Raw genomic sequence first — 12,119 nt, 5'->3', positions numbered from 1 at the left:
AACAACACAGTGGTTTGGACTTTTGAATAAGATAACTATTTGTGTTATTTTCTGTTAACGTCATTTAGTTTACAGGGAGCATACATTAGTGAATATGTAACATTTCAAATCAAGCCAGATTAAAAAAATTTTAGGCACATTTTTTCCTTTTTTCAAATCAAAAATTCACAGAAATTTAGATAAAAATGTTTCTACATGTGTGTACATTTACATTCATTTCTGTTCTATGCAGAGAAATGGAAAGTATCCCATTGCAAAATAATTTTCATTAATTTTCATAAGGGTTCTTCAGCTATTTTCCCCTCTGATACCCCTGATTTAAAGGTAATTTCAACTCTAGACTGCTTGATTTGATAGAATTAAAGGCTGCCTCATTGTCATCATAATCATGTCACAAACCCACAGTGGTCTTTCAATTTTTTATATTTTAACCTTTTTCATTAGAAATCCTTTTCTCTTTTGTTTACTTTTAGTTGTATTGGTGTCCTTCTGTGTTGGAAACAAACAAAAAAAAATGCAGAAATGTCCAAGTTTATTCACAAAAAACAGACAAACAATTTTTTTTCTAGAAAGATACAACTCAAAAACTTCCCCCAAAAACACATTTTCCTTTTTATTTAAAATACTTTTACTACTGAATACAAACTGCTATAGGTTTGTTTGTTTTAGAGATGTTTAGAAATAAAAAAATTGGATTTATAAGGGGTCACAAAACTAACAGTTTACAGTTACTAATTCCCAAGTGTATCTTCCAGGAAAACCATAGAAAAAACCTCTTTGGTGCTACATTACTTCTTTGAACTTCCTGCAGTATCAACGTCCAGTCGTTTTTTTTTTCCTTTGGGTATGCAAATGTTTTAACGGTGGACTTTAAATTCCTGAGAAAAACACTTGTTTACATGACACAAGTGCCCAGATGAGGCAGTGCTGCTGCTCTTCTTTTCATGCTCCTCCTTCCCCCTTCTCTTCCTCCTCCTCCTCCTCCTTCTTCCCCCCTGCTCCTGCTGTCGATCCCACAGGGACTCGCAGCCTTTACATTCCTCTCATTCCAGGCGCAGCGAACAATCGGCCCTCAGTTACTGATTAGAGCGCCGCGCGCTGCGCTCCGCTCACTTCACGGCTGGCCGCCGGCGCGCGCGCACATGTTCACGGAGTAAAGGAGCTCTGGAGACTGCTATTGATTTAACATTAAACATCCTTTTTCCCAAAGATACTGTCTTTGTGATGCCACTCCAAAGTGGTAAGTTTGAGGTTTTCTTCACACACGTTTTTTTTTCCTTTTTTAAGAATATATTCCTAACTGGATCTGCATTATTTTCATGATTTATTGCTGTTGGATCTCAAAGTTTTGTTTGTATTTTGAGTTTTATGCAGAACTGGATCTTTTTTTCTAAAATTGTGAATGTCTCTGATATATTTGGGTTGGCTTTGTTGTTCGTTTAACCATCTTTCTCTATACATTGAAGTGCTTTTCTAAATAAATGGTCTGCAGTGATTCCTCTTTGGTTCTTGTCTTCAACAGCTGCTCATGAGAACCGTATTTTTGGGATACTATTGAGAGCTGATGAACTTTAAAAGTGAGGAATGTTGCTCTGGTATGAGACAGTGCCAAGACTAAAGATGGTTCTTGCTTCTTCTTGTCTCCTCAGAGCTGTGATTTGGGAGCCTCTTCTCTTCATCGGTTTTTCTTTTCAAACGTGTTTCCAGCTGACAGACATGAGAACGTCTGAAGCCTCCTCTGGAACGGTGCTGCACCGTCTCATTCAAGAACAGCTGCGATACGGAAACCTGACTGACACTCGTACGCTTTTGGCCATCCAGCAGCAGGCGCTGCGAGGAGGAGGCAGCAGTAGTGGCGGGGGCACAGGCAGCCCCCGCTCCTCTCTGGAGAGCCTGAGTCAGGAGGAGACCCAGTACATGCAAATGTCAATGAGGCAGGAGCCTCAGGGCCAGGAGCACCAAGGGGACAGTCTGCACTCCGAGGGCCCCTTGTGTCACCTGTACCAGCTCCACGGGGAGGAGCTGCCAACCTACGAGGAGGCCAAAGCACACTCCCAGTACCTGAACTCACAGAGGGAGCAAGCAGCACAGGAGGTCCGTGACATGGAGGGGAGTCAAAGTGAGGGACAGTGGGATTTGAAGAGAGAGCACGCTCGCTCTCTGAGTGAAAGGCTCATGCAGCTTTCTCTGGAAAGAAATGGACTTAAAGCCAGTCTGGCCATGAGCACTTCAAGCAGTTATCCACAGCTCCCTCACAGCAATAATGTCAGTGCTGTGCCTCCGGGCAGACAAGGGGCCAAGCAGTGTGGAGAGCAGAGAGCGCCACCCCCGGATTATCCCCTCTATGCCAGAGTTCCTGAATACATGCTCAGCCACTCACAGGAACACGCTCAGTACCACCTGCCTCCTCCAATGTACCCTCCACATCCCAGGTAATCCCAGCATCTTGACATTTACAAGCGTTTCAAGAGCCCAAGAGCAGCTTCTAAACTCCCCTGTGTGTCCTCAGCAGGTCTGCCCAAGCCCAGGTGGTTCACAGCAGCATCACCTCCACCTCCAACGCCAGCGGCATGTTGATGCGTGAGAATGGGAGGCTCAGAAAGGAGTTGGAGATGCACACTGAGAAGGATGACAGGCTGCAGAAGGTGAAATGGAGACCCCACAGTTTCTGGAAGCATCCATTTTTTCTCACACATTAGCTTTTAGATCTTGGTATTGATGCTGTTTGGGGAAATAGATGCCAAAGAGTTCACTTAGGAATTCCTGATCCCTTATTCAGTTTAAATGCCACGTGTTGATGAGTAATTAACATTTGTGATAGTTACCACTACTTCATAAACCACAGTCTAGACACCCACTGGGAAGTCCCAGCTCAGACTAACCTCTCCCTCCCTGCTTCTTAACAGCTGGAGGTGGAAATTCAGAGGATATCTGAGGCCTACGACACCCTGATGAAAGGCTCGGCCAAGCGGGAAATGCTGGAGAAAACAATGAGGAACAAAATGGAGGCAGAAATGAAGAGAATGCACGACTTTAACAGAGACCTGAGAGGTATTTATGGAGATGGAGAAAAAAATTCACTAAAACCGCTTTGACAGCTTTTAGTATAAGATTTGGGTGTTTAACAGCTGTTTTACTATTTCTTTCCTCTGTGCAGAACAACTTGTGGAAGCAAACAAACACAGAGCGTCCAAAGAGGCCGAAAGCCCAGACCCGAGGCAGCACATCTTTGTTAAACTGCTGGAACAAAGTGAGTTGTCCTTCCCAGAAGTTACTCTTTCACAAATATTCTTGACAGATGAAAATGATCCAATCATCTTCCATTCTTTGTCTTGCATCACTGCTGATGTTACTTCTCACGGGGGGAACATAAGACTTGAGCTGCAGGGCATCCTGACCTACGATTGACACCTAGCGAGCTCCAGCTCCTTGTTTAGGCCTTGTTTTATAAGGTTGATTGACAACAAATGTTTCATTCCTGCTCCTCAGCTAATATTGATCATTTGTCTTTTTGTGGAAAAAAAAGGTAGATTGGCACTAATTGGGACATTGATTTAAAGAATTAGCTTGGAATTTGTTTTTCTTCAGCAAACCAGAAGTGGACCAACTAAAGAGAATGCGACCGTGGGAAGTTTTTTGTTTTTTTTTTTGTACAAAAAACACTTGAAATATATTTTGAGCTGCCTGTTTACTTCACGCCCTTAGACGCATTCCAGAGTTTTTGCCAGTACAAAGCTATGCTTGTGTGCGTAAGTGGATAAGAGGAAGTCTGCATTCCCTCACAGGCATGCACTTGTGTTGTGTAATCAACCTCCTTTTCCGAAGTGGCTCAGGAGAGCTGTATAAACTTGCTTAAATGTAACGTACTCAAACGGAGGCTCACTTTTAATTCCCAGATGTTTTACCACTGTTTTCAGGTTTGGCAAACTGGTTACATCTCTCATTCATTTTCAGTTTAGAAGATAAAGCAACAGATAGCTTGCTAATGGCTGATATTCTTTAGGAGCTCTGGGTTTTCGTGTGTTTCACATAGTCACATATCATGGGAAATGCAGCGCTCTGAGCTAGTGAAAAGTCACTGTGCTGGCCCCAGCATTCTTATTTTGGGGTCATTTAGCTTTTCTTGCTAGAATGTCTTCAATGCTTAAATATTGTCCAAAATCAGGAGACTGAAACACCCTCTTCATTCACCTGTCCTTCCTTTAACTTCTGCCTCACAGATGAAGAGCAACAGAGGGAGAGAGAACATCTGGAGAAGCAGATACAACATTTGCGCGAGTCCGGAGAGGAATGTCAGCGGAGACGGGAGCTGCTGGAACAGGCTCTAGCCTCGGCGCAAGCACGCAACCGGCAGCTGGAGGAAGAGCTTCTGCGGAAACGAGCATACGTGAAGAAAGTGGAGCGGCTGCAGAGCGCGCTGGCTCAGCTGCAGGCGGCATGCGAGAAGAGGGAGGTCCTGGAGCTCCGGCTGCGCACTCGGCTGGAGCAGGAACTAAAAAGCCTCAGGGCTCTGCAGGTTAGTATACAGAGTCAATACATCTACAGCCTCAAGGATAAACATGACAAATGTGCATTTTAACAATAGATTTGTGCTAAACTTGGTTAAGCAGGACGCAGGAGTTCACACACTCTTTGTAACCAATCTTGCCAACTTTGGCAAATATCAAACAGTTGTTGTTTGATGCTGCCCCAAAGAATATGAGCCAGATCTGGCTCAGTTGTTATAAGCTAAAACTTAAGGAATTGGAGCCATGGTGGTTTTGGTCAAAGAAAAGGAAAGTACAGATTTGTTTTATATTTTGTGAAGTTGGGGCTCACCCACAGCCATTGTTATCCAGATGAAGGCAAGAAAAAGCAACACTTGTGCCCAAAAGTTCAGGCCAGTCTTTGTAGTGCTCATCAGAACACTTGACGTTTTGCTCTCTGCCCTACACTAGTTGACTGATCCTTAAACTTTAGTCATTGTCAACTGAGGAATTGTGACCAATGCTGGAACACAAAAGAAATGTGTAGCCACAGCCTGTTTCAGGCTCATACATCATTGTCTGTGTTGGTAATCCACGGATAATTCAGGGCAGGTTCTGTCATGCTTTACCCACTTCATGAAGATCTCAATCAACCGCATATTTGTGTCTTTTTTCTCACAGTCTCAGAACCAGCCAGCTCATCTCACAGCTTCAGAAAGGAGTTTGACTACGTTTCAGCAGCAGCTGCGGGAAAAGGAGGAGCAAATTCTGGCCCTGGAGGCAGATATCACCAAGTGGGAGCAAAAGTACCTGGAGGAGAGCACAATGAGGCAATTTGCCATGGATGCAGCTGCCACCGCAGCGGCGCAAAGGTGTGACGAAATGATCCTGCTGTGGCAAGATAAAGTCTCCTGATTGTTCACCAGGAAGAGTTAAAAGATAAGGTTTATTTACATCTGCGGCTTAACTTTCAGAGATACAACAATCATCAACCATTCACCCCGGCATTCTCCAAATAGCAGCTTCAACGAGGACTTGCCTTTGCTGAGTCACAGACATCAAGAAATGGAAAACAGGTACTTGACTTTATGTGACTTTGTGTTGCCCTTTTAGTGTTTGTTTTGTCTTGTGGCAGTTGTAAAATAGTGTGTTTTTTTCCGTTAAGGATTCGTGTTCTCCACGCTCAGCTCCTGGAAAAGGATGCTGTGATCAAAGTCCTCCAGCAGCGCTCCAAAGGCGAGCAAGGCAAGCTGGACAAACAGGGCCTTCGCCCCGCCAGATCCGTCCCTACCATCCACACCATGACCTGCAGCACGGAGAAAAGCGGTGAGCCTCCTCGCGCTGCGATGAAAGCTTTTGAATCTTTGATGTAATGTGCTACCAACTGACAGATTGTCGCCAGACAGCCAGACTCCCGGAATGTATGCATCCTAAAAAGAGTGGAGCAGAAGACACAACCCTTTGGTGTGACTCAAATAGGCAAAGTGTTTTTTAAACTGGAATGCATATCATCTCTCACTCCAGAATAGACCCTCCAGAATAGTCATGGGAAGAACTCCGGGAAGATGTTCTGGGGTGTGTAAATGTGGATGTTTGAGGGTAATTAAACATTGACCTTGCTTTGTCTGCGTTTGTAGGGAAGAGCCTGTCAGATGACCAGACAGGTGCTTCAGCGCCAAACCCTTCATCCGTCGTCGCAGACAAGGGTCCAAGTAAAGACCCAAGAACTCAAAGCGATGTGGACCTGCAGGAACTGGTGGTCATGGCAGAGCCCAGCCAGCATAAAGCATCTGAGGGGATCTCAGTAGCTACCACTGGTGGGTTTATTTGTTTTGTGAATCATTCATCACCTATATATTTTAGAAGTTTAAGGATGTACCGCTAATGTCTTAAAGTCCCACTCCAATAATTTTTTTTATCTATTTTCAAAGTGTTCCCAGTGGTCTTTTACTTCTAATTAGGCTGTTTTTAGGCAAAACATTAAGAATTAAGGAGTTCATTAAGAATCTTCCTCTGAGTTGTGGGTGGGACTGTTGGAGCAGAGTTAGTTTACCCACTTCCCATCATCCGATTGTTTAAACGCTCTTTCACTAGCTTACAAGAATTTACGACCGCAAACTAACATTAGAGGTGCAACAAAAATTGGGAACAATATTGGAGCAATCAAGTCGTACAGTTTTGAACCAGATGTCAGATCAGACGAGGAATGCAAAGACTATCTACAAGTGGAAGCTTCAGAATGCAGCGCTAACCTGTATGTCAGGCCTACAAGCTTTTTCCAATAGCATTTTTGCTTCTGCTCCAGACTCACCACCATTAGAAAAAAAGAAATACTCAGGACTGCATGTTTTAATCTTAATTGTCCTCCATTATGAGAAAAATGCCACAAGAACAAAAAAAACAACACAATTTTCATTGGAGTGGGTCTTTTATTGTATGTGAAACAATTAAAAAAAATAACAAGAACAAGAGCTCTCCTTATTGGTATGTTAAGTTCTTGCAGCCACATCACGTTTCTTATTTGCTCCTAACTGTAGATGCCGCAGAGGAGCCACAGGCATCGCTCAAAAGCATCAACAGCTCCGACTTAGAGGGCATCGAAATCCTAATATGAGGAGACAGAAGCGTTTTCCTGAGGTCTTCAAGACCTGCTTGGATGTCTGGTTTGACACAGCGACGGTGCAGCTTGCAGAGGAGAGCTGAGCTGTCCTTCTGCTGCGTCTGCACGTTCCTCATTTGGACAGTGAGAATTCTTCAAGGTACCTGGACAGTATTCTGTGAGACGACAGGAACTGAGCTGCTGGTGGTGCATGTTGTTTGTGTTTTGTTTGACAATGTATATTTATATTCAAAAAAAGCTGCTCTTGATGATGTGACAGTTTGATAAATGACTTGTGTTCGTGTGCTCACCTTGTTAAATTATATTTCCATAACTATATGATTATTCTTATTTTTTTTGTTTATCTTAAGTTTACTGTAGCATTTATGTTAGCACACCATTTAAAGTAATAGGAATATTTATAAAGAAACCCAGAATAAGCATGCTATGTGTTTTACTGTCATGTCTGAGGATTATTCTGTTTCAGCCCAGATTTAAATTCACAGTTGCCCCTCTGTGAAAATACATTTAAAGCTCCTGCTCACATCTTAGTGGGGAATTTTGAATGTGGAGCTCGCAATGCGCCTTCGTTTTTCTCTCCTAAAAAAGCCTTCGAGGATTGACAGTGTTTCACTGGGGTCCAATTTTCCAGATCCCGGATTAATGTTTGGGGCCTCAAATGGCTACCGCCCAACATTTTGCTGCCCTCTGATGACACTCTGGAGCTAATCTTCTCACATTCCTCGCTGGGGTAATGCTCCAGTTAAAGAAAAAGGCTATCTAAAGTCTGACCCCTCGGCCTTGTAAAAATGGCACACATTCTCCACATGATTCCTTCCCGGAGCCGCTGATTTCTTTTGGGCGATGGTAGCTGGTTCTATCATAAGCACAGTAATGGGTGGCTATAACTGGCCTGCATTTGCTACTCTATTTGTTGTCTCTATCACTGTGATATATTCGACCATGTTTTCTTCATTGCTCAGCTATCTCGCATTCTCTGAGTGAACTCTACGCTTAGCAATGGACGCCTCTATTTATTTCTCCCTGCTTAATGTAGGATTACTGAACACTGCTGAATGTAGACTACTGTTTTTAAGGAAAATGCTCTTTCTTGAACTGGAAAGTGTCACAGTTTTCTATTGTCTCTAGATTGAAAGGCCTATAAATGTAATTGAGGGATTCTAATGAGATTCAGCTTCAGCTAGTGGAAACAAACACACAGAGTTTTCTGAAGTGCAAAGATTGCATGTGAAACCTGAACTGATATTTCACATCAAGCTCTTTCAGATTTTCCCCCATAACGCATATGCTGGTCAATGCCATTTCTTAGTTTGGATTTTTCCTATCTTTTATTTTTTCCTGAATGTTTACACGAATGGCTGTTTGAAGCAAGAAAAGTTAATATATTTTTGTGTGTTAGTCATTTCTATGTCTGTAAACTGTTTTGGTTTTCATGTGCCAAAGATGTCCTTCACCTTTAAGTTATGTCTGGTGACAAATACAAGAAGCACTGCCGATGTGCTTTGCTCCAGCTCCATGATGTCGCTGTGAACTTTTGTAAAAGAAATGTTTTTTCTGTTATGTCTCTGCATTTCACAATAATAGATTAAAAGTCCTAATATATACCAAACACGCTTTGAACTTGTTTAATTGAACTAATCATTTATGGCTTAACCCTTTAGAGTCAGGGGCCTTTTTGAGGTTTTTTTTTTTCGACTTAACAATTTGCTCTATTCATTTATCTTTAAAACTGTCTTTTTTGTGACAATCCATCTTTTTAGTACAACCATAGTTTCTATTTTTTGAAGATATTATTCATAATATTAAACAATAATTCCACAATGAATATAAAACTGACAAAAAAGCTAAATGTGGAGTAAGAAGTAGTCTCATTTCATTACTGCAAAATCACAAACATTAAGATCAAACTGTTTTTATGTTTTATAACACATTATCAAACTAAATAAAATGTATAAATCCCCCCAAAAAAGCAAAGACAAACTTAAAAACACATGAAAAATGTCTAAAAAACCAGGCGAAGCTCCACTAAACTACAATGTTCCAAGGGTTTATTCACAATTGTGTTCCATACCTCTGGTTATGTTAGTTTTAAACCATGAATTTCAAAGCTAAAAACTTTTTCAAACTTAAAAAAAAACTATACCAATGGAGGGGTCGATATCACACGTTATCGTTAATAGTCTATTTAATTGGCAAATGGACTGACGAGTTCAGAGACTACTAAGGAATAGTAAATGAATAACATATTTTGGTTGCAAACTAATATCTGAGCTAAAGCTGAGCACCTGAATAAGGTCATCAAAGCCCTTCTTTGTGCTGCACAGACACGTTCCACTTCTGCTATACTCCTGAAAGCCAGGATTGCCTTTGTAAGTCCATGTATAATTAGCTCAAAATAAGTATTTTTCCAAAAGTCATGCAAAAGTTTTATAATTCTGTAATCTTTCTTTGCATTGTCAAACATGAAAGTTTTACATTCACCAAATTCTTCAAGTATATGTCAGAGTTTTCAACGTTTTAGTTCGACACAGTTTGTTCCTATAAACAACAGCTTTACTTCCCGCCCTTCAGGTTTGCCGTTTGTTTTGCTGTCATTGCAGATTTTCCATCTAGCTTTGCCTGCTCAGGTTTAAATGGACTGAACACACCTGAGTAGGTAAAGTAATCAGTGGGTCAGAGGGGCAGGAAAAGCTAGAAAACAAGCAGAGTGAAAGATGCCAGCTGGACCAGGGCTGTACCACCCTGTGATAGACAAAGGTTTAGGGCTTGTAAAAAGATCCCGAGCACTAAATAAACACTGTACTGGCGTGGATTGCAGTGCATCACATCACACATGATGTGATGCACTGCAAATATAGAATGTCTATAGTGGGATTGAGGTCTGAAATTTTCTAAGCTTTAACATGTTACTGACACCTCCTCTCTTCTTCCTTCTTCTCAAAACATTTGTGTCAGCTGGTGTGACTTCTGGCATGAAGACGTTTCCTGCGTACTCTCCAGTTCAGTCTGGAGATCCTTGAGATTGATCCAGGTCCAAAAGTATGTCATGAAATTATTTGTTTCGTATCTATAATAGACTTATCCTCAGCCCACATTCAGACAAAGTTTATGTCACAGAGATAATGAAGCATCACGTTAGAATCAGGTGTCTATGAAAGGTTGCCTTGAGGCCCGTATATCAACTGAATGTTTAAATGGGATCACAACTTTACAAGGCAATATTATTTTACTGCCAGGTTGTTCAGAGTTGCAGGGAAGTTAAAGTGTTTCATTAGTTAGTTTAATTAAATAAAAAACATGTTTGAAACCCCATGTTAAGAAGGTTTTATTCCATGACAAAGTGTACATACAACATGACACAAATAATGTATTCCTTTAGAAAAAGACCTCAAAGTGAGTCAGGAGGTTTTACAGATCCATGTCTATTGCAATGTTATCTTAACGCCTGTAAGAATTTTTTACATTTTTTCTCTGGTACATTTCTAAGATGTTTTAACGAGAAACTTCCTTCGTAAACTGTAAATATTTTTGCCTGCCTTCTTCCCCCAGTGAGGCTGGAAAATCATTCCACAGATGCCAAACATTTTCCTCCAGCTGCCTCTTTTTTTTTTGTAGCCCAGTGCCACTTTCCTTCGCCTTAAAGGCCTGCAATAATAAATCTCCATATGTTGAACACCAGTTTCAGCACTGACACATGCGGCACCATGGTGTCTGTGATTTACCATTATTTTGGTCTCATCTATGTTCACACTGATCACGTTTCAAATCCTTGACTTCAGTCTCACTGCATGTAAGACACGAGCCCCCCTCTAAACTGTGAGTGACGTGAAGGGGAGCCTGCTCAGGCTTATGTGACTCCAGACACTGCCAAGTTTGAACTGTCTCAGAGACTGACACTCATTTCTGATGGAGTCTCATGTGTCCCTAACTCATCATTCTCCAGCCAGGAGGAGGAAAACTGCATTGCACGTTAATGCATTCCCCTCACATCTGGACACTTGCTTGAATTCCTGCGACTGTGCTCACCGCTGACGCATTTATCATCATTATTTCATCACAAGTGGTTCTGCCTTGACCACAACATCAGTCATGTGGATCAACCACAGATGTCTGGGTTCTTGAAATTTAAAGAAATTCCTTCTTGCCAAATGAAAAAATCTGTTTCTTTTCTTCTAAATGTTTGCATTCAAATCTAAATTTTAATCATAAAGAGATGTGACCTGGCAGATTTACAGAAAATCGACAAATCATCTGACTAGGTCTGAGAATTTATGAGAACATAAAAAACCCTGTGTGATCATTGTAAAAATTAATAGTGCAGCTCTGTGTTTTGCCTTAATTTCCATGGAGATTCCAAAACTTCCTGCCTGCAGCAGCCATGGAATTTGCCCCCACCTCCAACTTTTCCACATAAATCAGGGCAACATCTTCTAATTTTAGACTAGTTCTGGGTGGATGTAAATCTCTCAGAGTTGCATCAAACTTTTAGATCTCATTATGTGAGGAAGATGAATAAGATGTTTTGGTTTTGTTGCTGGTGCAGCAGAGAAAAGAGGTTTTTTTTTTATTTCCTTTCTCTATTCTCCTCCTTCTTCTAATCTATGCTAAGTTTCAAATGGATCGCAATAAAAACACAATAATGTGAAAAAACTAAAGCAAAAATGCTTGTAATTTTTCAAGAACTAAGGCAAAGACATTCATCCATCCATTCATCTTCTTCCGTTTTATCCCTTTTCGGGGTCACGGGGCTGCCGGAGCCTATCCCGGCCACTTGTGGGCAAAGGCAGGGGACACTCTGGACAGGTTGCCAGTCTGTTGCAGGGTTTCATTAATTCCAACTGACAAACCAATGGCGGTAGAAAAAGTAGGCGGTTCCAGTCTGTTTCATGTAGGAAATTTTTGGAATCTCCTGACAACCGTCGTCATTATCTCAGCTAAAGTGTTCAAGGAATGATTGTCATGAGGGTTTGACCGGGTCCAAGTTAAAACGTGTCAGCAGGTGTAAGGCAGTAAACCAGTTAGCAAAGCCAAAA

General features: G+C 41.6%; 1 protein-coding gene across 2 annotated transcripts; it reads left to right on the top strand.

The window, feature by feature from the left end:
• Positions 1–915: 915 nt before the first annotated feature.
• On the top strand, positions 916–8,695 carry amotl2 (angiomotin like 2). 2 transcript variants are annotated; one of them, XM_020702635.2, is made up of 11 exons: positions 916–1,240; positions 1,650–2,432; positions 2,510–2,645; positions 2,907–3,051; positions 3,158–3,250; positions 4,221–4,516; positions 5,148–5,338; positions 5,441–5,542; positions 5,632–5,792; positions 6,104–6,283; positions 7,004–8,695. In XM_020702635.2, the coding sequence occupies exons 2-11, from the start codon at positions 1,717–1,719 to the stop codon at positions 7,078–7,080; spliced, it is 2,097 nt and encodes a 698-aa protein (XP_020558294.1). In that variant the 5' UTR covers positions 916–1,240; positions 1,650–1,716; the 3' UTR covers positions 7,081–8,695. The 2 variants fall into 2 exon arrangements, with proteins under 2 accessions (XP_020558294.1, XP_020558295.1); XM_020702636.2 differs by having other exon boundaries at positions 917–1,240; positions 2,513–2,645.
• The last annotated feature ends 3,424 nt before the right edge of the window (positions 8,696–12,119 follow it).

Source organism: Oryzias latipes, chromosome 4 (genome assembly GCF_002234675.1).
Source record: "Oryzias latipes chromosome 4, ASM223467v1".
Taxonomy (NCBI): Eukaryota; Metazoa; Chordata; class Actinopteri; order Beloniformes; family Adrianichthyidae; genus Oryzias; species Oryzias latipes.
Note: the sequence above shows the minus strand (reverse complement) of the source record. Positions and strands in the feature narration are given on the sequence as shown.

What these genes read in the sequence shown, in the direction of transcription:
- amotl2 (XM_020702635.2), top strand. Translation starts at nt 1,717, where the DNA reads ATGAGAACGTCTGAAGCCTCCTCTGGAACGGTGCTGCACCGTCTCATT. An exon ending in CTTTAACAGAGACCTGAGAG is followed by an intron (nt 3,052 to 3,157) that starts GTATTTATGGAG and finishes TCCTCTGTGCAG; the next exon opens with AACAACTTGTGGAAGCAAAC. An exon ending in CATCAAGAAATGGAAAACAG is followed by an intron (nt 5,543 to 5,631) that starts GTACTTGACTTT and finishes TTTTCCGTTAAG; the next exon opens with GATTCGTGTTCTCCACGCTC.